Here is a 26372-nt window from a genome sequence, read left to right as displayed (position 1 = left end):
TTTTATTATCCAACTGTAGTGGAAAAAACCTCCAAGTGCACAGCACGAAGCAGCAGATTCCCTGCCCTAACCTCTGTGCATCCTAGGTGTCACCCTTCTTCCTCCCTCATCGGGCCCACCAGCCCCGTCCTGCTCCACAGGCTCCTGCCAGGCCCTGGGCCCAAAGACGCCCTGCCCACAGTCAGTGGGGTCAGTGGGTGCCCCCCTTCTGTTTGGCCAGGGTGCGCTTCAGCTCCCTCAGGTTCTCCGTCAGCACTTCCACCTCATCCAGGCGGCCACACTGCTTGGCATCAAAAATATACGCCTTGATGTTATCAATCTGCTGGAGGAGGAGCTCCTCCTCTATGGGCTCCTCACCCTCGGGCTCACTGTCACTGTCCATCTCAAAGGGGTTGGTACAGGTGCCTTCCTCAAAGGGGTTGCCAGGAACAGGAGGGCTTGAGGGCCTCTGGTGGGGATCCTCATCTTCCTCATCAAAGGGGTTGGGTGCTGGACCATCTGGGTTAGTGAAAGGATTCCCTGCTACACCCTCTTCTTCTTCCTCCTCAAAAGGATTGTATTCTTTGAGGATGTAGGTTGAAGGGCCAAAGGAAGGCTCCGTAGCAGGAGGGCTGGTAGTGCCCTCTGCTGTGGGGCTGGAGGGGTCTTCCTCATCGAAGGGGTTCAGGGAGGCCAGCTCATTTTGCTGTGACATGATGCTCTGGGGGAAGGATTCCTGCCCGATGGCTGGAGGCCCAGACCACACTCTGGCTGGCTCGAGAGTTGAGATGGGCGAAGGGGTCTCCAAGGCTGCACTGCTCTGAACCGAGGAAGAGCCTAGATCCAAAGCATAAGCAAGGTGGGTAGGAGGCTCCCTGCTAGGCTCCAGCTGAAAAGGCCTGATTTCTCGGAAGTCCAAGGACCGAGTCCGTGTATGTAGGGACGCAGCCCGGAACTGCTCCCTCTCTCGTTCCCACTCCCGTTCACAAAGCCTCTGCAGCTGTTCCCGCTGCAGGTCCTCCTCCTCGGCCTGCCTCCGGGATAGCTCAATGGCCTTCTCTGTCTGCTGCTGGTCATACTCATCCTGCAGCTGCCGCAGGTTCTCCTGCAGTGTGCGTACTTCGTCCGTCCGCCCGGCAGCCTTGGCCTGTCTAATAAAGGATGTGATGTTGTGGATCTGCTGGAGAAGGGGGTCTGAGTCTTCACTCTGCCCCTGATTTCCTGACAGTGGGAGCCAGCCCTCAGCCTTTCTCAGGGGGGCAGGTCCCCCTCGAAGGGACACCACCTCCCCATTGGCCGCACGAGATGCCAGGTCACTCCGCCTTTCCTCAGACCGTCGCTGGGACTCCACATCAACCTGGGGAGACACCAAAGCCAAAGAGAAGAAACACAGTCACCAAGCCAATAGCAGCCACACCATCAGCCATCCCTACGGTCCTGCTGTCCCTGGGCTGATGAGACTCCAAATGCCCACCTGTGGACTATGGTACCCAACTGCTAAGTCAAATCACGCTTTTTGTTTTTTAGAGGAGAGAAGGAACAGAGCCAGATTTTCAAAAATAAATTAATGACAGTAAGTTAAGGGATAAGATTTTCTCAATCTTAGATACACTGGCCGTATGCTTGTCTTAAACTTACTCTGAGGTCTAATATCACTCACCTACACTAGAATCTCACACAATGTTAAATGTACACATTGTTTTGCTTAGTGTTGCACATTCCAGAGCATTCTACAAAGAGCTCCCTGGTGTCTGGGTCCTCTGCAACCTGTGCTACAAGAAGAACTGACAGCCCTCCATGGTATTCTGGATGAGAGAAAATCATCAGAATCTCTGAAAGACAAATAGGTCTGACCTGGGAAGAAAAACAACTATTCTGAGTCTACAGAGGAAAGGCCAGAAAAGACCAGAAGAGAGATGCAAACTGGAGAACGATCTCACAGACGACCACTTGGGAGTCTGGAGCAGCCTCTGGGCTCAAGAAGCTGCAAGCATCCCTGCGTTTCACTTGCCTGTCTCTCCAGGATCTTCTTCCTCTCCATTTCCTGTTTCCTTTTCTTTTTCAGTTCCTCAAACTGTTCTCTGGTTGGCAGTGACATCAAACCCAGCAGCTTTTCCTATAGGGAGTCATGGACAGTTTTGTATTTAAATTCTTTTAGGAAGAAGATAAGCCTATGAAGTCTGTTTATAAGATCCCATCCCAGCCCCACACCCCCGCTACCCCTCCCCTGCTCTATGTTTCTCCACAGCACTTTTCCCCATCTTATAAACTATACGTTGTAGTTGTTTCTTGTCTATCTCCTTCCAGAAAAAAAGGTTTTGAGAACAGGAATGTCTTTTTACTTGTGGCAGGACATGCAGCACCTATCACATTGCCTGGTAGACAGCAGGCACTCACCAAGTGACTGCTGAATACAACACTAGTCAAAAGGAGAGGGGGCCTAATTCTCTGCAGTACGGTGCTAGAAAACCAACCCAACAGGGCTTCGCTAGCTTGCTCTGTCATTAAGCCCCAGATATGGCTCACTGTGGCTCTCCCAAAGGGTGTTCCAGACAGAAGCAACTCAGCTCTAAACAGCCAGGATTAGTCTGCCCATGAACAATCAGCTGTTTCCTCCCAAGGAATAGCCCAGGAAGAGTCCCTTGGGAGCTTATCCTGAGGAAGAAATGGCATGTATCAGTATGTCTGTCAGGCTACAGTCACACCAGAAAAAGCAGGAATCTATCAGATGACCAATGAAAGGGGAATAATTAAAGGATGGTGCACAGAAAGTCATATTCTATAGCCATTCAAGCAGTAACTGTTTATTTTGTTTGTTTTTGAAAATTATTTATTTGATAGAGAGAAACAATGAGAGAGGGAACATGAGCGGGGGAGTGGGAAAGGGAGAAGCAGGGTTTCCGCTGAGCAGCAAGTCCGATGTGGGGCTCGATTCCAGGACCCAGGGATCATGACCTGAGCCAAAGGCAGATGCTTAACAACTGAGCCACCCAGGCGCCCCAAACAGTAACTGTTTAAATGAAGACTATGTAAGAAGTGCTTATGATATAAAATTCAGTGTTAAAAAGACCTAAATTTGTAAATATGCACTAATCATAACTACTTTATATAACAAATACAAATGAAAAAAAGAGGAAAATATACCAGAATGATATGTGATGGTATTAAGAACATAGAATTAAGAAGTTTTTACTTTTCTCTGTAATCCAGATTTTTCTCTAAATCTGGCATAATTATATTTACAATTTTAAAAAATAATAAAGGTACAAATAGAGGACAAACCATTGGCACGGTCTGCCTTCTGAGAGGCAGAAAAGCAGGGGAGGCAAATGAGCCGTTTCTGACACCACAAGATGCTTTACCTGCACAAAAAGTGTAGCTGAGTATCTGATCATCCTCTGCAGCCGCAAAGTATTCGGATGTGGTGGAGGGTCCTGGTTCAAGCCTAAGGTTAAGATCTTCTTACTGAATGGGGACAAACACATCAATGTAACAGGCATTGCCAGCCCCAGAAACAATGGTGAAATCTCTGAGTTGCAGGGCTTTTGTGCCAGGACCGTCCATGGAGGAAGTGGGTTAAAGACTCCCATGGAATGTCCTTGAAGGCAAAGTCCATTCCTTACCCTCTGGTTCTAGCTAAGGCCTCTAACCATCACTCAGCCATCGAGGAACTTATCACACATGCAGTCAGTTCATGGTGAGTTCACCAACTTCATGGGTAAGTGACCTATGCCTGGTTTAATATTCTGGTGTCACTATCTTAAAATTCTTTTTTTAAGGGAGCAGGCCCTGGGGGGCCAGTGAGGGACACCCTGGGCCCCTGGATTGGGTTGAGGTGGGGAAGGCAGGAAGCAACTGGCTTTGCCAGGCCGGTACACAAGCTGAAACTGGGCCAGGGGGTTTGTAGACCGTGCTGGGGGCAACACTGGGCAGCAGGAGGCTGCAGTCACTTTGAGACCCGATTCTTAAAATTCTTAATAATCCTGACCAGGACTTGTGTTTTCATTTTGCACTAGGTCCCACAAACTATGTGTTCAGTCCTATACAGATGGACGAACAAGGCTTCCTTATCTCAGTTCTCCCTCTGAATCACTATACTTTCTACACCTCAAAGGGCTGATCTAACCCCAACAGCCAGCCCATGGTTAAAAAGCAGCTCTCGGCTTGAAGAAAAAATCTGGGTTTCTATCCTGGCTCCATGGCTTTGCCAGTTGTGATGCATCTTCTCAACTACAAAGTAAGGGTATTAATGCCTACCACACCAGCTAACTTTGACTGAATAAATGAGATGTGGATACAACCGATGGCTGGTATAAAGATGGTGTCAATAATCAGTTCCTATTTCTCTAATATTAATGAACATCAGAAACCTAAACCAAGTTACTGAGATGCGTTGCGTGCCAGAGCAGGCACCTACCTCAGCTTGCTCCTCACACATACGCCGTGTCCCCAGGACTCTGGGTACGCTCGGGCCTGCCAGCCACCCATCCCTTCACTGAAACAGCACTTCCTCCACTCAAGGCAGCAAGTCAGACATCACCTCACAGGTCTCACCTTAAAGCATCTATGAGTTCGTACACTTTCTGCACTTCCACTCGAAGGTCACCGGCATGTTCCAGATTGTAGGTTGTCTCCCCAGCACTAAAGAAAAATCATGGAAATGTTTCAAGTTTCACCATGCTGACTAGAGAGTGGTGTGGAAAAGGGCTCGAAAGGTTTAGGGTCTTACAAAGGGAGAAACAGCTAATTCTCTCCAAGTGGTGTTATTTCACACTCTTGTACATAACGCAGGGCTCATTCCTTTAAGTGCTAATCAACTGGAAGCTGTTTTTAATTTGCAGACGCCACAGGGACAGATTTGTGCCTAGGCCTTTAAGGACTAGCTCTTAATGCTCATCACCAAAATAAATGCAAATGAATCTGCTTCAGCCTACTTTCCTTGAACAATTTCATCATACCTAGTAAGACATAAGAAGTGGCTTACTAAATAAGCAGGTTACCCTGCATCCGAGGAGAAAGCAGCGGGCTTTTCTCACTCAAAGACTATCCCCAGGGAGAACACGAATAACGAGAAAGCTGACCAAGGAATCCCCAACACCTAGCCATACCCAGCACGGCACTGTATCAATTGCCAACACTCCTGAGCCTCATAAACAACTGATCCCCACATGAGAAAGGCACTTGGACACCAAAGAAAGCAGGGAGGAGACAGGGGATAACCGCCAAGGGTGGAGCAGGGGACTGCAGGGAAGGGCAACGTGGCTTCATTCCACTTAACTCAGAGGAACGATAACAGTTATTATGGGATCTAAGAACTGTTTGTTTACAAAGGTGTCACTCTGTCAGGCCTGAAATGCAAGTGCAGTTATGATGGCTTATTTTTAGCCTCAGTGACTAGCACATGGCCAAGCTGCATCAGTGCTCACTGAAAAGAAAATGACTTCACAAGATCCTGCAGCTCTTTTTTTTTTTTTTTTTTTTAAGATTTTATTTATCTGACAGACAGAGATCACAAGTAGGCAGAGAGGCAGGCAGAGAGAGAGGAGGAAGCAGGCTCCCTGCTGAGCAGAGAGTCTGATGCGGGGCTCGATCGCAGGACCCTGAGATCAGGACCTGAGCCGAAGGCAGAGGCTTAACTGACTGAGCCACCCAGGCGCCCCGGTCCTGCAGCTCTTAATGCAGCCCCAGCAAAGGCCACTCGGCTCCCATCCTGAGGCAGCAGCAATTGAAGTTAAATAAGCAGAAAGGGCTGCTGTGCTGACCTGGTTTACCATCCACAAGACAGCCCTGGCTGGAAAAATCTCAGTGTGTGCTATAATTGGAGGATCCAATAAGGTGGTTTCATCATCTCAAACCGCACAGTTTGCAAAAAGAACATCAGAGCAGAACTGGGAATACTTGCACTTTGTCTTGATATCTCCAAGTCACATGGAAAATAACAAGGTTGGCTCAAATCTGAGAGCACCACCCCCACCCCTACCTGTCTCAGTCACGTGGACCAAACGTATTCCCCACAGGGCACCTATCACGTCTGGTTACCTTGCTCATGATTTGTTCACTCACTTACGGCTGTGCTCCCATGGTAATAAAGCTCCAGGGCAGCGGACACGGCCTTCACTGTTCATTGCTACAGCCCCTGTACCTAAAATAGTACTTGGCATACAACTAGCGTTCAGTAAATATCCACTGAATGAATGAGGGAGTAAAATGAGCTTAAAGCCCTTTAGAACCAGTCTTTGGAGAACGAGTAGGAGTTAGACATCTGGAAATGTGCTCAGCAATGGTAGTTTCCCAGCTGGATGGGGAGGCCCAGTGACCCACAGCTGTGTCTGAGGCACAAAGCAAGAAAAACAACAGACTCAGGGGAAGGAGCCCCCTGGGGAACGACGTCATGTGGGAAAGTTGAGTGCCAGCTCAGACTGCCAGGAACACAGTTCTCCTTGCTAACATCCAGGAAGAAGATAGTCCTGCTCTAATTTCAAACCAGTGGGCACAGGTGGGAGGAGGGGTGTTGATTCCTGTAAGTTCCAGGTAGGAAAAGAGCATGAGATAGGTGCTCCAAGCCAAGGATCCTCCATTTAGGGGAGGCAGATATCAGAATCACTTGAGCTGCTTCTCCCAACCTATCTATAGGGAGGCTATATGCTTCACTAATCAAAATTATTGCTCAGTGAACTGCAGGTAGAAAAGAAAATGTGTCCTTTCCTCCTGTTCTTCAGAACCAGTGCTCTTGGAATGAAAAGAGGAAGAATGGGGCATAGAAGGTGCAAATATAAGGGAAGAGAGGCCCTAGGACTGTGGTGGATGGGAGGGCTGGAGAAAGAGGGTGTCCTCGCCTTATACTGTTTGCTGCCAGGGGCTGCAGACACCCAGTTGCTAGGACTGGAGGAAATGGTGGTGGTCCACAATGGTTTCTCTACTTCTTTTCTGTTCCCTTCCCTCTTTCCCCTCCCCATGGGCTGGCACACACTGGGGGAAGGAACAGGAACAGGAAGAGCCCCAGAACAAGAGTAGAGGCAGGGAGACATACAAGAGAAGGGGTGTGTTTGGGACAAACCAACTGGGTTTAGTTGCTCATACTTTTAAGTCAGACATTTACAGACTCATAAGACCCTTAAGGACTGTTTAAATGAAAAAGTTCGTTTTCTTTTCATGTGAGATTCACACAATAGACTTAGAATGTGGTCACTGACAACATGAAGGAAAAGCCAAGCTTTGTGTTTTTTGTTTTTAAGTAGGCCCCATGCCCATCATGGGACTTGAACTCACAACCCTGAGATTGAGAGTCCCATGATCTACTGACTGAGCCAGTCAGGAGCCCCAAGCTTTGTTTTATGGAGACAATAAAACACACTGCCACAGCAAATGGGCAACTGAAAATACAGGTTTGCTCTAAATAAGACACATTTAGGGCACCTGGGTGGCTCAGTTGGTTGGGCATCTGCCTTCAGCTCAGGTCATGATCCTGGGGTCCCAGGATCAAGTCCCACACTGTGTTCCCTGCTCAGCGAGGAGTCTGCTTCTCCCCCTGCTTGTGTTCTGTCTCTTGCTCTCTCTCTAATAAGTAAATAAAATCTTTAAAAAAAAATAAGACACATTTAATTCCACATGCATCACTACAAAGGTGGCAGGTGGGTAATACAGGCTAAAGACAAAGGCAGATAATCCTCACATGGAGAGCACTGGATCCCATAAATGCTTTTCTGCAGGTTGGGAAAAGACTTGCTGCAACCTGATTCTAGTGGTAGCACTTCAAATTCTAGCTCACATACCACTACCCTGCAGAAGGAGCAATGCTCTTAAGAGAGTGTCAGCATATTTTTTCTGTAAAGGACCAGATAATATATATTTTTAGCTTTGCAGGCCAGATAGTGCCAGTCACAACTATTCAACTCTGCCACCAAAGCTGCAGTTTGCAGCTACAGTCAAACAAATGGGCATGGCTATGCACCAATAAAATTTTATTCATTAAAAGAAAAAAGGGTGCCTGGGTGGCTCAGGTGGTTGGGTGACTGCCTTTGGCTCAGGTCATGATCCCAGAGTCCTGTGATCGAGTGACGCATCAGGCTCCCTGCTCGGTGGGTAGCCTGCTTCTCCCTGCTCCTGTCCTCTCTCACTATCTCTGTCTCATTCTCTCCAATAAATAAGTTAAATCTTTTTTTAAAAAATGGCAATATCAAGCGTTGGCAAGGATATGGAGAAACCGAAAAGCACATGCATTGCTGGCAGAAATGTAAAGTGGCAGTTGTCTTGGAAAACAGTCTGACAGGGCCTCAAGAAGTTTAAAACCTACAACTGCCATATGACCCAGCGACTCTACACCTAGGTAGAAACCCAAATGAAATAGAATTATATGTCCACAAAAAAACTTTTACAGGAATATTCACTGAAGTGGAAAAATCCAAATGTTCATCAACGGACTAACAGGTACACAAGATGTGGTGTATCCATACAATGCATTTGCGTGAGTGGAATGGAACCCTAACACGTGGGGCCACAAGGGTGAATCTTGAAAATACTACACTATGTGAAAGAAGCCAGACAAGAAGGATTATGTATTTATACGAAATGTCCCAAAGAGGCAAGTCCATAGACAGAAAGCAAACCAGTGGATGCCAGGGAGAAGGAAATATGCTGTGACTACTAACAAGGGTGGGCTTTCTCTGGATGATAAAAGTGGTTTGGACAGTGATGATGGTTTTATGACTCTGTGAGGAACCACTGACCTGTACACATGAAAAGGGTGCATAAATTATTATTAATATTTTGGTGTGTAAATTAGATCTTAGTTAAAAAAAGAAACGGGTGGCAGGCTAGATTTGGCCCGTGGGCTGTAGTGTGTCAACCGCTGCTCTAAAGGAAATGCCTGCTCTAAGCCCTGACTCCTGGTGCCAACCTGAAGCAGTATTCCCCGGGGCAGCACACGAGGCACACTGTCCCTGCTCACCTCCAGTGCCTACTGTCTTGAGGACCCTCCCCAGCCCGCTCCATCGCAACTGGGGTCCCTTGCACATGGCTACCAAGGACTGTAACACGTGCCACACAGAAATACAAACATGACAAAGATTCCCCAGAGTTGGTTACAGAAGGAAAGCAGAGCCAGAACTAAGATTGTAATTTTCAGCTACTGAGGAACTATGCTAAAAGTACCCACAAACAGTTATCACTGAGTTAGAAAAACAGAGGAATAGCTTACTTTAATGATGCTGCCATCCTGATGTATTCAGGAGCTTTTTGGTCAACTTTCTCCATGCAAAGTCGTAATTTCTAAGGACAAAACAAAAGAGGTCAGTGGTGCTCTCAAGGTACAAACAAGTCATGCCACATCAATAGAGATTTAAAGTGTACAATTTCCAGGGTGCCTGCTGGCTCAGAGCACGCAACTATTAGTCTCAGAATTCTGAGTTCAAGCCCCACATTGGGAGTGGAGTCTACTTTAAAAAAAATTTTTCTTAAATGTACAGTTGGAAATATGCAGTGTTTTCTTGTTCATTTTTATTGTTGTTACCAATTTCCTGATTTACAGACCTCCTTTACATGCAGTAAATCTTGTAGGAAGGAAAGAAAGTGAGGGCAGAACTTTTGACAAGATGTTTTTGCAGGGAGCAAAGCCTTCCAGGACACAAGCCAATGAGTTTACCAAGGCAAAGGAAAGGAATTGGTGGCTACATTCTTTCTCTGCCAGGTGATGAAAGATACTAGCAAAAGGCATTGCCAGGGCTCACTTCAAAAATGAAGGAAGGAGGGTACGCCTGGGTGGCTCAGTTGGTTAAGCGTCTGCCTTTGGCTCAGATCATGATCCCAGGGTCCTGGGATCAAGGCCCGGATCGGACTCCCTACTCAGCAGAGAGCCTGCTTCTTTCTCTCCCACTCCCCCATTTGTGCTCTTTGTCAAATAAATAAATAAAATCTTTTAAAAAAAGTGAAGGAAGGAAAAAACAGGGTGGCTATTTATAAAAATGAGTTATCAGGTCATGAACTCCATACTTAGGATGGATAATGGCTACATCTGTAGCTCAGGGCAGGGTTTCATTAACACCATTTCTAGTAGTCTAAGTATTTTTGTGGTGATTCCAGAAATGCAGCCATTATGACCCACAGATCTGCTAAGAGTGACCACTCAGTGATCGACAGACAAATATACAGATGGTCCCCGACTTAACAATGGTTAGACTTCATGTTTTTTCAACTTCACAACGGTGCAAAAGCGATGGGCGAATGTAGAAACCGTACTTGGAACTTTGAGTATGGCTCTTTACCCAGGCTGGCGACATGCAGTACACTTTCCCATGATGCTGGGCAGGGTCAGTGGCCGCAGCTCCAGGCCACGGGATCACAGAGTCAGCCACCAATACCCTTACAGCCATCCTGTACTCCTACAACTTTTTTTCACTTTCAGCACAGTATTCAGTAAGTTACATGATACACTCAGCACTTTATGACCAAACAGATTTGTGTTAGCGGATTCTGCCCAACCGCAGGCTGATGTCAGTGTTCCCAACATGGTTAGTGGAGGCCAGGCTCCCACACTGGGGGGTTTGGTGTATTAAAGGTACTTTCGACTTCCAGTGTTTTCAATTCGGGATGACTTTATCAGGATGTGGCCCGGATGGAAGTGGAAGAAGGCCTGGGCGCTCTTCTGCTTAGGGTTCTACACAAGCTGCTACCTCCACCAAGCTGATCTCCCCTTCCCATCTCCAGTCACCTGCCTATGAAACCTCCAGCTGGCTAATCCCTCTCAGCCTGCAGGTCCCCCTGGCCACTGGGAGACTAAGGCAGACTCATGCCCTGACTCTGAATCCCGTTTTTGCATGGCATATATTCCTCTCTTTCAAAGTATGCATCTACCGAACGTGTTTTGGGATTGCTGGTGGTAATGACAGCAGAGGCATTTGAATGGACTTAAAAGGGAAGCTCTCTGCCCATGGGCAGTCACTCAAACCTATAAAGCCTGAAGCTCCCAAGTGAGTTTCCCAGGACTCTTCTGGCCCACTGTTCATGCCTGCTCCAACTCTACTACCCCTCATCCACAAATCCTGTCCACACGGCATGGCAACCATCCTTCCTCCTCTTGCCCCTGGGCCACCAAAGTCTCCAACCTCCTGCTTTCAAGTGGGCAAGGAGGGGTGACGGAACAAGGTTATTGCAACATACCCAGGATGACTCTGTGAATCACCCATGGCCCTGGCTAGGAAACCATACCAAGGCCCTTTAGCAAAAACTAAAAATGATTCAAAGGAACGACTTCCCAAAGCATTCTCCAAAATATGCAGGCGTGTACAAAATCAACAGGCAAATCTGCATCTCGAATCAGATCCAGGGCCACGCACAGTGAGTCACCTCATAGAGCTTTACAATGTCAGGGGTGTGCTCCTTCTCATCAATCTGCTGCTCTCTCTTGAGCAGCGTGTCCTTGCAGTGCGTACAGCAGCGGATCCGGTCGTCATCCTTTTCATCCAGGACGGAGCTTACACTGCTCACGCTGCTGATACTGCCCCGGCGGGAGCCATGGACACTGTTGGGTGACTGGCTGGGGCTGGTGTGGGTGCTCAGGGAATCTTTGCTGGCACTGGTGAGCTTGTCTGTAAAGCACAACACAAGACAGTTGGTAGTGAGCCTGCAGCCTCCAATCACCCCGCCGCTCACAACAGAGGGGAGGCCACAGGCGCTGATCCAGGCTGTGTCTATGGGCAAGCACCACACCTTTGCCTTTCCAAGGTCAGGCTCTGGTGGGAGGGACTCCCACTGCCAGCCAAGAACAAGCCAGACAGCCAAGGAAGGTCTCTCCTTGAGGCTCTGAGGCCCATTCCTAACCTGACCCAACACAATCCACTTTCTCCCCAGACTATCCTGACAGACTTCCCCACTCCCAAACATCTGACTCCTACCCCTTCCAAAGCTCAGCTTCCAGAAGCCCTACTCTACTCCTTGAGGCAAAAACAATATGCCCTTCCTATCAGGTCCTACCATGTCATCCCTCTTGGAGCACTTTCTGCTTTTCTCCCTGTATAACAATTCTTTGTACACCCAGAGCTGCTCTATGAATCTGTGACTCTGGGAGGGTAGGAACTGTCTTATTCATACTTGTACCCCAATATAACCAACAGGGCTATCCCACAGCAGCTGCTCAGTAAATGTTAATTAGCAAGATAAGAAAAGTGAATAGTGCTTCAAAAGCACTGCTTATGAAGTCTCAGGTGAGACAGAAAGTCAGTCTCAGGGAGAAAGGGAAGGTATCAAGGTAATATGTGCCTGCTGGATGTCAGAACTGGACAGAGGAAGCATCTCCTTCTATCCCATGTTGTCCAGATGATCTGCAGCCAACAGCATAAGCAGAGTCAGCGGAACTCCCCAGGGTTGCGAAACTACCCCAAATGTCCCAGAATTGGCCTAAAGCCCATGAGATCTCCTTGAGCAACTTTTAACCAGTTGAGACTCAAAGTTCTAGACCCTCTGGTTCCACCTAACCTTGTAGCCACCATCTGCATAATTCTCAAACGTGTCCTCTACACTCCCCCAACTATTCTATCCTGCTCGTCTACTAACCTTCCCCCAGGGCCCTCCCACGGCTTCGCTCCTACTCTGCACTCTACCCAGAATCTCTCCTGCCCTACCTCTTTGCAATCCTGGCTGTCTTTTAGGCTCTTCTCAAACATCACCTTCCAAACCTGAGCATGCACCCTCTTGATTCCTTCAGCACTCGGTGTCTCTCATATTATGATGTTACAGTCTGTTCTATATGACAATAAACTGTGACTTTTATTTCAAAGGAAAGGACTAGCCTGCTGCTCATTTTCTAAGACTCTTTCTTATGGTCTCCTCTCAAAGCCTCAGCTGCCACTTCCAAGCAGAGCTGACAATGATTTGGTCAGCTCTCCTGGGTGTCTGATGCAACTTCTCTCACAGTACTTATCTCTTTATAAAGCAATTATTTGTAAGTCTGTATCCTCTGCTAGATGCTAGACCTTTTGCGGGAATGGACAGTGCCTTATAATCCATAGGTGGGCAAACATGACCTGTAAACCAACTCCAGCCTGCTTTTGTATGGCCCTAGAGCTAAATATGGTTTTTAAAAGGTTGTTTAAAACCTTTTTCAAAGGTTATTTTAAAAGGTTGTTTAAAAAAAGAAGAAAAAATGTCACAGAAACCATCTGTAGCCCATAAAGCTTAAAATATTTACTATCTGATCTTTTACAGAAAAAGTTTGCCAGCCCTTGTTACCCACCACTACCTATAGCAGGCTTCATGGAATCAATAAATGAATGGATGAAGACCCCTTGGGACATTGACTTAAACAAAAACATTCAAAAAAATCACCCATTAGTGATCAGCAAACAAACTAGTCACAAGAGGATCAGGGTCCAGGGCCCTGCATCCATGTTACCTACTTGCAAAAGGGAGGCTGATGAGCTCCATACACTTCTTGCACATAATAGACCCACAGAGGCGGCAGTGGTGGCGGCGGTTACGGATGCTGAACTTATTCCCACAGTCTGGACAGAAAGGGACATCCTGGTCGTTGACCCAAGGCACCACGGACTTTTCTATTGCTTTGGGAAGAACAAAACAAAAATCAAGCAAACAGAAAAGCTAGCCATTTGAAAAAGAGGTTTGGTCAGGGAGAAAGGTAAATAGAATGAATGTGAGCAAAACTCTAGAGTTACCTCGTATCTTAGCGGACTCGGTATTCGTTCTATCAAAGGCAGTGAGCTGACAAGGAGAAAACAGTGCCAAATGGAATTAAACAGGTGATGTCAAACTTTTCACAGGCAAGAAGCATCAAGCAGGAATTCACATGTCTTTATTTTTTAAGTCTCATCTGTCATCCCCAACCCCACCAAGTCACAAAAGCAACTTCACATTGGACAGAGTATTAGCTTTGCATCTAGAAGGCAGCTCCCTTCCCCATGACCTGGTTCCCATTCTTTATTGTCGGTTCTCCATTTAAGCAAGAACCAGGGGTAGCAAGGATGTGGTAGGTGTGGCAACTGAAAGCAATGGGGAACTCCTGATTCTCCATGGTCCTCCCGGACCATGAAACTGGCAATTTATTTCTGCCCTACAAAGTACGCATCAAGAACTGTACCCGCGGTTGCTACCATACCCACCATACAATCCAGGTTATACACAACAAGCATTTCTAGGGTCAAAGTAGAACGGAGTGATTGTGGGTGTTGAAGACACACTCTGGTACCACAGGACAACAAGGCCCAATCCAGATGTTCCCACACTGAATGCTGACTGTGGATGAGTACTCCTCAAAGACCCTGTCACCAGCTTCTGTTTGTTATCGAGTAAACACAGGCCCCACTGCATGACTATACTTTGGACACCCAAGAAAGGAAATAATTTGAAGGTAGAAAGGTTTTCCAACAGCCAAGTGGGCTTCAGAGGAAGGAAAAGGAAAGCTGGATGTGTGGTAAGTCTGTCAACCTGGGCCATCTCCTACGGTAAAACTAGCCCAGGCTACAACTGTCTACCATGTCTACCACTGTCTGCGCCTCTCTAGGTAGGCTCAAGGTGGGGCATTTCTCTACCAGCATCAAATACATACAACACACGTGATACAAACTGCAGAAATACAATTTTTTTTTCTCCCAGACAATTTATACTTGCAGGAAAAAAAAAGTTTTAAAACAACAAAATTTACCTTCTCTAACCTGATTATTAATTTATTGACTTCAACAACATAGTGGTCAATTCTGGCAGCTCGGTGTTTTTTGAAGTCAGAAAGATGGCTTCTCACAGCACCTAGAAGGACAGAAAATGGGGAGATAAACAACATGTCGTTTCTCTGAGAGAGCCCCTCTCCCTTGATGCTTATCCTCAATGAACTTTATTTTATTTTATTTTAAGATTTTATTTATTTGACAGACAGAGATCACAAGTAGACAGAGAGGCAGGCAGAGAGAGAGGAGGAAGCAGGCTCCCTGCTGAGCAGAGAGCCCGACACGAGGCTCGATCCAAGGACCCTGGGACCATGACCTGAGCTGAAGGCAGAGGCTTTAACCCACTGAGCCACCCAGGCACCCCTTTATTTTATTTTTTAAAGATGACTTTGTATAGCTTTAAGATTGTATTTATTCATTTATTTATTTAAGAAAGAGACAGAGAGTGTAAGAGCTAGGGAGGAGCAGAGGGAGAGGGAGACAGAATCCCAAGCATACTCTGCACTGAGCACAGAGCCCAATATGGGGCTCAATCCCAGGACCCTGAGATCATGATCTGAGCCGAAAACAAGAGTTGGACACTTAACCAACTGAGCCACCCAGGTGCCCCTATACTCAATGAATTTTATTTATTTATTTGTCTGTTTATTTATTTTAAGGTTTTATTTATTTGAGAGTCAAACAGAGAGACAGAGATAGCGAGAGAGAGCACAAGCAGGGAGTAGAGGGAAAAGCAGGATCCCCACCAAGCAGGGAGCCCAACATGGAGCTCAGTCCCAGCACCCTGAGATCATGACCTGAGCCGAAGGCAGATGCCCAACCAACTGAGCCACCCAGGCGCCTCTTCAATGAATTTTAAACCCAAGTAGAAATTCAAGGAGTTTAGAGTCTTACTAAAAATTCAAAGACAAGCAAATGGAAACAAATTTGCTAAAATGTTAACCATGGTTACTTCGGAGGCCATAAAGCTCAATACCAGAGACCTCAGAGAATGGGGGAGGAAAGCCTGGACTGGAGCCTGCCTGTGCTCAAATTTCAATTTTGCCATATACTGTGTGACCTTGAACAAGTTCTTTAATGTTTGTGTAACTTGGGAGTACTCATCTACAAAATGGGGATAACAGTAGTACCTACTCCACAAGGTTGTTACGAGGATTAAAAAGTTAAAATTTATGAAGTCCTTAGAATACTGGCACATGAATTTTTGGTAAAAAGGACAGTAACATTATGGGCAATTTTTAAAAAATCTCTCATACTTTTCTGTGCTTTCCAAAGTTGGTACGCTATGGTTATGCATCAGAATAAAAACAGTCCTTCTCAAAATAGCCCCCAAAAGGTAAATGCTAACGGATGTCACTGGAAGAGCTGGTTAAACTGATACCTTGATCAGCTCAGCAGCAAAGATCCAGGACAAAACTTCTTACACAAATGGAACCAAAAAGCTTCTTGTTTCAGCATCACTGAAATATCCCCTCTTCCAAAACACCAACCCACCCCAGCTGCCCCCACCCCAGCACCCAGTCCACTTTCTCTTCCCAAGCATGGCCTGTTCACCTATAAGTTGTGTGCCCCCTGGAGCTTCTCACATATTACACTCTGCACTATCCTTGCTCTTTTCTCCCCTAACCATACTCTCTAACATCTAAATTTTAGTTTCAAATTCTTAGGCGTGACCATAGATTTTTTTTTTTTAAGATTTTATTTATTTGACAGAGAGAGATGGAGCTCAAGTACACAAACAGGCAGAGGGGCAGGAATAGAGAGAAGCAGACTCCCCCTGAGCAGAGAGCCTGACATGGGGCTCAATCCCAGGATGCCAGGATTAATACCAAAAGCAGGTGCTTAACCGATTGAGCCACCCAGGTGCTCCAGCATGACCACAGATCTTAACTTTTAAAATATGCCATTCACTTGACCTTCCACAATTGTAACTTCCTCCAGTTACTGAAACTGGTGAGTTAATCAGAAAATTGCCCTGATAATTTAACACTGGCAATCAAGAAGCAGGCTCTCAAAAAGCTAATAAGAATTCACATGCCTGAAATTTCTCCTTCATGTTTCAAATTGACTTTCATATGTAACTCATTACTATATGTATACTAGCACATGCTTTATTAATTTCAGGTGTACAACATACTCATTTGAAAATTTTTTGTCAATTTTTTGTTAATTTGAAGTAACTTTACAACCAAAAAAGTGCTCGAATTCACAATCCTGAGATCACAAGTCCCACACTCATTCGACTGAACTAGTCAGGAGCCCTGATTTGAAAATTTCTTAAATTTTTATTTAATTTTACTATTTTTCTTACTAAAGTGTAATTAACAAATGTTACATTATACTGTGTTATTTTTATTTTTTCTTTTTTAAAAAGATTTATTTATTTATTTGAGAGAAAGAGAGCACAGAAGGGAAGGGAGAGGAAGAAGCAGACTCCCCGCTGAGCAGAGAGCCCAATGCAGGGCTCGATCCCAGGACCCTGAGATCATGACCTGAGCCAATCATGACCTGAATCAAAGGCAGATGCTTAACCAATGAAGCCACCCAGCACCCCATATACAGTGGTTTGTTTTTGTTTTGTTTTTTTTTAAAGATTTTATTTATTTACCAGAGAGGGGACTCAATGAGGGGCTCAATCCCAGGACCCTGGCATCATGACAAGAGCTGAAGGCAGACACTTACCAACTGAGCCACCCAGGCATCCCTATAGTGTTATTTTTATTTTTATTTTTTTTAAGATTTTCTTTATTTACTTGACAGAGAGAGAGAGATCACAAGTAGGCAGAGAGGCAGGCAGATAGAAAGAGGGAAGCAGGCTCCCTGCTGAGTGGAGAGCATGATGTGGGGCTCGATCCCAGGACCCTGAGATCATGCCCTAAGCCGAAGGCAGAGGCTAACCCACTGAGCCACCCAGGTGACCCCCTATAGTGTTATTTTTAAAGTCATTTTCTCCTGTTATGATGAAAATGTTTCCACTCTCCAATATGGTAGGCACTAGTCACAGGTATAGATTGAGCACTTGAAATATGGCTAGTGTATGACTGAGGAAATTACTTTTAATTTTATTTAATTTTAATTTACTTAAATTTAAATAGCCACATATAGTTAGTGCCTATTTTTAAGATTTATTTATTTGATAGAGATCACAAGTAGGCAGAAGGGGCAGGGAGCAGGCTCCCTGATGAGCAGAGAGCCCAGTGCGGGGCTCAATCCCAGGACCCTGGGATCATAACCTGACCCGAAAGCAGAGGCTTAACCCACTGAGCCACCAAGGTGCGCTAGCTGGTGCCTATCTTATCAGATAGTGCAGTTCTAAGATTGTTCTCATCCAAAAAGAAATATTCAATTGTGGCCCTATAAGAAGAATATGGTAACTGACTCTGCATAAATATCAATTCTCCTTAGAGCCTGTTTCCTCATCTGTAAATGGGAACGAGCATCATGACCCATTCCACCTCATGAAGCTTTTGTGAAAGATGCAAAAGATAATGAATATGAAAGTATAATAAAGCCTTAGGAGGAAAACATTTATCCATTGCATGGACAGAAAAGAAAATTAAGTTTTGTTATCATACAACAGTTAAAGGACATGTAAAATTAGCTAGCTCAAATTCATGTGGCATTTTTGGTAATACCTCTATTGAGATATTATTCACAAACATACAATCCACAACTTAAAGCATACAAATTTCATGATTTTTAGCATATTCAGAGTTGTACAACTATCATCAAAAGTAAATCTTAGAACATTGTCATTACCCCACAAAGATGATTAAAAAAAAAAAAGATTTTATTTATTTATTTGAGAGAAAGAGAAAGGGAAAGCACAGAGGGAAAGTGAGAGAGAGAAGCAGACTCCCTGCTGAGCAGAGAGCCCAATGTGGGGCTCTATCCCAGGACCCTGAAATCATGACCTGAGCCGAAGGCAGATGCTTAACTGACTGAGCCATCCAGGCGCCCCATGATGATTATTTTGAAAGTCAGCGATGGTATCATAATAATGTGTTTCAGAAAATTCTGTTGCAGATAATATCCCATGTGAGAAGAGACAGCCTAGTCAATGGAGTCTCTGCCTGGGCTGATGTCAAACACCTAGACTCCCATCTCAGTTCTGTAGTTTCTTAGCGGTTTGACTCAGGGCAGGTCCCCATCCAGTGCCTTGAGGATTAAATGAGTATCCATGTAAAACAGTTAATGCACTGCCTAACACAAAGCAGATGCTTAGCTCATTCTGATCCATTTTTGCCCCCTTCTGGGACATAAGGTCCATGAGAAACTTAGACCATTCTGGTTACTGATGCCTAAGCTAACTTTTTTTTAAAGATTTATTTATTTTAGAGCGACAGAGTGAGCATGTGATTGGGGGGAGGGGCAGAGGGAGAGGATCTTCAAGGAAACTCCCACTTAGTGCAGAGCCTGGACACAGGGCTCAATCGCATGACCTGAGCTGAAACCAAGAGTCAGACACTTAACTGACTCAGCCATCCAGGTACCCCAACCCCACTTTTTTTTCTCAGCTAACTCTTAAAACATCACCAAGAACTAGGACACCTGGGTGGCTCAGTCGGTTAAGCACCTGCCTTCAGCTCAGGTCATGACCAAGTCCCCCATCAGGCTCCTGCTCTGCAGGGAGTCTACTCTCCCTCTGCTTACCACTCCCTATGCTCATGCTCTCTCTCTCTCTCTGACAAATAAATAAATCTTTAAAAAAATATATCACTGAGAACATATAGACGTGCAAACATTTGCTGAATGAATGCACAGAACTTCTTACCTAATTCCTGGGGTTCCCACATGTAAGGGTCAACCCCTCCATAACTGAAAGACTCATATCCTTGCGTCCCTGATTCTGCTCGGTCATCTCCTTCTCGTTTCAACAGCCTGTTCTTGGCTTTCTTAGCCTTCTGGACAAGACCTTGAAAAATGAAACAAACACCATAAATGAATCCATAAACACCTAGTAAAAAGTCAGAGGAAATCTCAAAATACAAGAGCTGATGAAATCACTATATTTTATTCAAAAATTCTGGATCCCAAATAAATTGCAATAATGAGGCCACAGTACTACAAATACCACAGAGCATTCTTTACAAGTCAGTATTAGCAGTAAGTTGGTTTATGTAGCCAATATACAGCTAAATTATTACTCACTGCCAAATTTAAGAGCCCAATTAAAGCATAAAACCAAATTCAATGAGGGGACCAAAGCAATGGAAATGTTTTTTTCCTAGATCTTCACTGTGGAGGTGGTTACATGGGTATATACATTTTTCAAAACTCACTGAATTGTACACATAAAAACTTATGTGTAAACTATATCTTACTTAAAGTTTTTTAAAAATTAAATTCTACAGTATTAATTTATTTACCCTATGGACTCACAAGTAAACACTTTTTGTTTACTTCCAGGATGGGATTCAACCAAACCAACATCCCTGGGCTAGTGTTCCCCATAATGCTTAGCTGTACACAGAGTTCTTCTTCCCCTCCTCTTTATTGAATGCATATGTGAGGATACTGACAAAAAGTTTCAAGAAACAGTTATAACACCTTCGACATAACACAAAGGGAACCAGACTTGATAAGAAGAGAAAATGAATGCTTCCTGAATTGATTCTTTGCATGTGCTGGGCACGAAACAAAGTGCTTTCAAAAACTCTGGCAAATGTGTGCTCACACTCGGAGGCAGGTGGTATCCCTACTTATAAATGAGGACATGACGTAAAGAGGGGGGAAACTTGGGACGCCTGGGTGGCTCAGTTGGTTAGGCAGCTGCCTTCGGCTCAGGTCACGATCCTAGCGTCCTGGGATCGAGTCCCACATCAGGCTCCTTGCTCCACAGAGAGCCCGCTTCTCCCTCTGACTCTGCCTGCCACTCTGTCTGCCTGTGCTCGCGCTTTCTCTCTCTGACAAATAAATAAATAAAATCTTTAAAAAAAAAAAAAGGGGGAAACTTGCTGCACCCCAGATCACAGAGCTTATAAGGCAACAGGGCTACAAGTGGAAACCTCACCTGTTTAAAATGAGAACCCCAGCTCTTCCCAGCCAGCGTAATTCAAAACTATGCCTCTGCAGAACAGGGCTTTTGCCACCTGTGCTGAGGTGAAAGGACCTGCTATTTGTTAAAAAGGAACAGCAGTCAACTTGCGGGGAAAAAATATTCTTGATTCTATGTTGCTCTCATTAAGGTTCTTAAATCTTGGGTAATTATCCCTTTCTGTACCTAGAATCTAGGAGAAAATATCAGATTTATTTTACCTATTTTTTTAAGGATTTTATTTATTTATTTGACAGAGAGAGCACAAGGAGGGGGAGGAGCAGGCTCCCCGCTGAGCAGAAAGCCCAATGCGGGGCTCAATCCCAGGACCCTGGGATCATGATCCGACCCACAGAAAGACACTAAACCATCTAAGCCACCCAGGCGCCCCGAAAATATCAGATTTAATAGAAAATACAATTCTTTTAGATTTAATAGATCAATACTTCATGGAGTTCCCACAATTTTGAAGTGCTCTGTCACCTGAATAACATTAAAAACACTACCATAGCTTTTCAAAAACCTGGGGAACGCAGATATGGAGGGGCTGGCAGGCAGAGGGGGAAACTGCTAACGGCTACTCTGAGATGCCTTTCTCCCACTGGAAAAAAATAACATCCACCAGAACTAAAGGACACCATCTAAAATGCATTCAAGTAACTCTCTTAACAACATGGGAGAGAAAACTGCCTGATGTAAACCAAGGGTCAGCAAACAAGAAACTGGAGTTGGCATTCACTAATTCATTTTTGCAAACAAGACTAAACTGTGTCGGGTTAAACAGGCAGTCCATGCCATGTAACCACTTTATGAGGACAGAAGAACACTCTGGCAACCTTCCCAGGAGTAGCACTTCAAGAGGGGCCAATTAAGAACAATCCCATATGTTTTTAAAATCACAAAGCAGAAAAATATAAATAACAACAACAAAAAAACACAAAGCAAAAGCCAATTTTCAACCACCCTTTCTTAGACTTACTGTGCAAGTGCTAAACAGAAGCCAAACCAGGGCTGCAGCCCAAACTCACTGACCACCTTCTACTAACGACAAATCTATACTTTCCGTTCTTAAACTGCCTCCAAAACCTGATACCAAGGTTTGCACTTTTGGCTTCAACCTTTCACTTGACAAAATCAGCAATGTCATAAAATTTCTAAAAACCAAAAGACAAATGAAGACATGACCTGCTTTTTAAAGGACTTTTCAAAAATCTTTGATGTCAATCTTTAAAACTTTCCTGAGTCTGAAACCAAAGAAAACTCCCACACAAGCAAGACTTCCTTCCTGACTAGACAAATGATCATTAGACTAAAGGAATACTTAACTCAATTTCTTAGTTCTTCTGAGGCAGAGTGGGGGAAAAACAGAGGGAAAAACACAAGAAAATCCTTTCAAGTTTTTTTCACAACTCATAAAATTTATACTCTATTATTCTTTAAGTGGATTCCCACAGCTATTATTCCCTAAGTTACCTTAAACATTTTTCCTCTAATAAACAGGGAACCACAGGAAGTTGAAGACATTGTCTAACCTGTGTACCCACTAGCATCAAAGTCTTAGTGACATCACAGTATATGACTCAGTTCAGCTCACACTCAGGCTGGACGAGCACTAAAAATCACAGAGGTCCTTCAGCTGTCCAAGGAAACCTAGATCATCAGTTTGTTTGCATTCTAGCTGTAGAACAAACTGTGATTGGAACACAGGGTCTGGTATCATCAGTGATGCCAAGTGGAAAGAGCAGCACTAGACTCAGAGGTGACAGAAGACCTGGGGTCAAGGCCTAGCTCTGCCAATTCCCATGTGACCTTGGATAAGTCACTCAACATTTCTGAGCTTCACTTTTTCTCTGCAGAATGAAACCAACCACCTTCTTGCAGAGTTTCTAGAAGAATCAGAAGAAATAATATTTATGAAAGAACTCTGAAAACCAGAAAATACAAAACATTTTGGGAGGGGGGCCTTCTAATAGTTTGGGCTCTCTCCAGCCTCTACAGACAGAAGCCACCTCATTTACCACATCCCTCAGGATTTTGAAAATATTTGACTTTGTCATGTTTCTGGACAGAGGTCATAAATATTAATGGTTTCAACAATTTTTTCTGAACTGAAAAGTGAGACATGGAGAGGGACTATTTGATTACAGGGGGCATGTGACTCACATGTGTGGAGGCCAAATTCCACTTAGAAATACATGATCCTCCCTTCCTCTCTCACCCAACACAGAATTGTGAATACACTTCCAGACCTTTTTAATCTCATTGCCTTGAGAAATGCTGCCAGCTGGGAGAAGCAGGTGAAAGTGAGTTCCAGAGAAGTGGCATCATATTTAAGAATTAGAATCTGAAGTTTCAGAAATGACCACTATGTATGTTAAAATTGCTTTGAAAAAAATCATTCTGATTCTCTCTATGACCTGAGGCCTGGGAAGCTCAAAAACCAAGTTTAACTTTTTGGATTATTTCTCCTTGCTTTTCAACTATGACCTTCCTTTTTCTGGGCTGCAGAGGACGACGTACAGTGAAGGAGGAACAATGGCAGAAGGCTTGAATTTGTGACAGGGAAATGGGTGTACAATGTGCCTCCACTTTCAGAGCAAAGGAAAGGATTCTTCAAATTCTTCAAATTCTTCAAATTCTTGGAGGCTGGCAATTAGATAATTCAGTGTAGCAAGAGACAGCAAAGCATAAGAATTACATTTACTAGGTTCAAAGTTAGAACCTGCCTCACTGTGTGACTTCAGGCAACTTATCTAATTTCTCTGTGACTAGTACCCTCATGAGTAAAATATGTTTCACAGTCCAACAGTTATTGCGAGAATTAAATGAAGTTTATTCATAGGAAGGCTTTGAACAATGCCTGGCACATGGTAAACATAAGATACATGTTCATATATGTTCACTGTTATTATTATCAATTTTCTATTGTTTATTATGTTCTGGTGGCATCATGGAAGTTAATGAAACCATCCCATGAGTTAACTCTCCCAGTAACAGAATAGGATAAGCAAAAAGTTCTTGCCTCTTACTTTTAATTTGCCCTTTGACATCACGGTCTTCCCCAGAGTGCTCTTCCTCATAATGTGACTGAAGCTGATAGAAAGACTGCAGGTTCTTCAGGCACAAAGGGCAAAGGAAGCCCTCCCTCACTTCCCCAGGGTCATCCAGAGAAGCCATAGCAGTGTCCCTTTCAACCCCTGCAAGGCAGGGGCCTCATGCCAGGAGTCAGCTTGATTCCTCCCCAAGGGACCAGGGCTCTCACAGCATTAGCTTAACCAAGCAGCACACAGATGATGGGGAAGTGGTATCATGGCCCTGGATGAGATTTCCTCTGTGGAGTAGGAGAAGCTCTGGAACAGGAAAGAAGAAGGGGAGAAGGAAAAAAAAAAAAAAAAAAAGCCAATTCAAGCAAATTAGCAGCAATTGAGAATTTTCTTTGTTCTTTTCACAGTTCAACGAGATTACTTAATGTTTGTTCATTACAAGTTTGAAAACACAAAACTGCTTTCTCAAATCCTTACACCAAAACACAAAACCTTTAAATATCTGAGAACATCACTGGACAATGGCAACTCAATGAAGTACGGAGCACAGATTTCTGAAGATAAGAAAATTGAGCTTCAAAAGCAAACAGTACCAAGGCAATTCTCTAACATTCACTCCAACTGGTCCAACTTCATAATTTGTATGCCATTTTAGCCACTAGGGAAATGTCTGAAGTACTTACAAATACACAGAAATTTTTCACTCTTCACCTTGGTCATCTATTCAACCACATATATACTGAGCTCTTACACCTATATCAAAAATGCAAATAGAAAAAGAAATAGTGTCCGCCTTAAAAAACAAACAAAAGTAAAACCAAAACCAAACCAAACAAAAATCCCAACCTTAGTCTAAAGAGGAGCATTAGAAACCCAGTGGTAAAAAGAAAAATCGACTTTGTGTTTTATATTTGTAGAGTGCTTTCTCTATAATAGATTTACTGGATTTTATAAGCCAATAAATGACAGTTGGACAACAAGCCTAATGTTTCCACTGCTTCAAAAACAAAAGGATTTGGTGCATAAACAATTCAGGGCTTAATAAGTTACATTTTTACTTTTACTGGGCCATGGCAAAGTCACTTGCAATGTCACCACAAAAAAACTCCCAGTCATAGGGAGAATCCAGACAAAACCATTCCACAAAAGCAGAGAAATTTCTCCCCAAGATCCTGAGGTCACAAACCACAGGAGAGAGTAAGAGGAAATAAATGACCCTCAGCTTTGGATGGAGCTATTAGAAGCCTGTGAAGAGGGACTGCCTGATCCTCAAAGCTGAAGGGCAGCTGTGACCCAGAAAATAAACAAATGAAATACCAGGACCCTGTTTGTTTTTTTTTTCCCCTCTAAGAAACTACATACACACAGATCTGGGTCCCTTTTCCAGTCACTGAAATAGTGGCTTCAGTTCCCACCCCAGCCAGTGGTTCCTCAGATGCCCTGACTCTGAAAGCCCCCTTCCTTCCCATGCATTCACCGTAACAACCACAGATCAAACACACAGACACACACACACACACCCTTCACATCTCAACCCAACCTTACTTCCTAAAGGAAATGCCTCTTACTTGAAGCATTCTACCTTGGGACAGCTCCTGCACTTCCTTCAGGGCACTTACATCAATTTATAACCACAAATACATAAAATAACTAAGTATATAAGACTCCAAGCTCTGTAAGGGAAGAGACTATGTGTATTTTCCCCACTACCTTATCCCCAGGGTCTAGCACAGTCCCTGGCACCTACCACGAAGAAAGGCAATAAAGCCTCAAGAATGAATGAATGCGTCACCGAACTCCAAAATCACATAACCAAACACAACACAAACCAAAGAAATGTACTACAAACCACCAGGCCAGACCCTACAACCATAACGTACGCAAGCCCCTCATTTCTTACAACACGTAAAAATTAAACAAAATCTACATATCCTGAAATTATACACCCAGCATGAATGCTACCCGGCTTCATGCCGCATACACTACACAGCCCACAATCTCACTCCTGACCGACTCGACCGCACACAACACCCGCCACATAGTTCAATACCATTATGCACACGTCGCATAACCACACACAACATAAAAGACTCGACCCCACAGAGCAGGCATGACAACTTCACACATCGCACAGACGCCACACCAAACGCTACAAACGACTCCACACAAACTGGGACCCGAACGTCTCAACCTCACACAACCAGGGAACCAAACACAAGCACTAGGGAGACAAACCGCCCACCCACCCTCAGCCGCAGAACCAAACACAACTATGCACGCCCCGCCTAACCACACAACCAAACAAGAGCCCAATCGTCGCAGGCACAAAAAGCCGAAACTCGCGGCCCAAAAGCCACATCTCCCACCACGCACGTCACACCCACCACAACCACACACATCCCACACCCGCACGGCCCACCCGTCTCTGTTCCTCAGGGGAGCCGCGCTCTCGACCCTCAGGCTCTGCCCGGCCCTCTGTACCCGGCCGCGCTCCCACTGGCACGTAGGCCTGTCGGGTCCTCCGGCCCAGGCTCTGGGCCTTTGCAGTCCCTCACTCAGCACCGTCCGCCATCTCCATCTACAGCTCGACGCTCGGCAGGCGCGCCTGCGCGGCACCGAAACCGGAAGACAGGCGGACAGATG

General features: G+C 44.8%; 1 protein-coding gene across 1 annotated transcript; it reads right to left on the bottom strand.

Annotated features, from left to right (window-relative positions):
* Window position 1: 1 nt before the first annotated feature.
* On the bottom strand, window positions 2–26340 carry RBSN (rabenosyn, RAB effector). The gene is made up of 12 exons (XM_032841682.1): window positions 26211–26340; window positions 23715–24035; window positions 19423–19563; window positions 14630–14730; window positions 13644–13689; window positions 13368–13529; window positions 11320–11561; window positions 9176–9246; window positions 4534–4620; window positions 3342–3444; window positions 1991–2095; window positions 2–1336 (listed from the first exon to the last, which is right to left on the bottom strand). Exons 2-12 carry the CDS (start codon window positions 23860–23862, stop codon window positions 191–193), a joined length of 2352 nt encoding a protein of 783 aa, XP_032697573.1. The 5' UTR covers window positions 23863–24035; window positions 26211–26340; the 3' UTR covers window positions 2–190.
* Window positions 26341–26372: the final 32 nt, after the last annotated feature.

Source organism: Lontra canadensis, unplaced genomic scaffold, assembly GCF_010015895.1.
Source record: "Lontra canadensis isolate GAN:19392208 unplaced genomic scaffold, GSC_riverotter_1.0 scaffold124, whole genome shotgun sequence".
NCBI lineage: Eukaryota > Metazoa > Chordata > Mammalia > Carnivora > Mustelidae > Lontra > Lontra canadensis.
The sequence above is the reverse complement of the archived record's forward strand: the minus strand, read 5'-3'. Positions and strand labels throughout refer to the sequence as shown.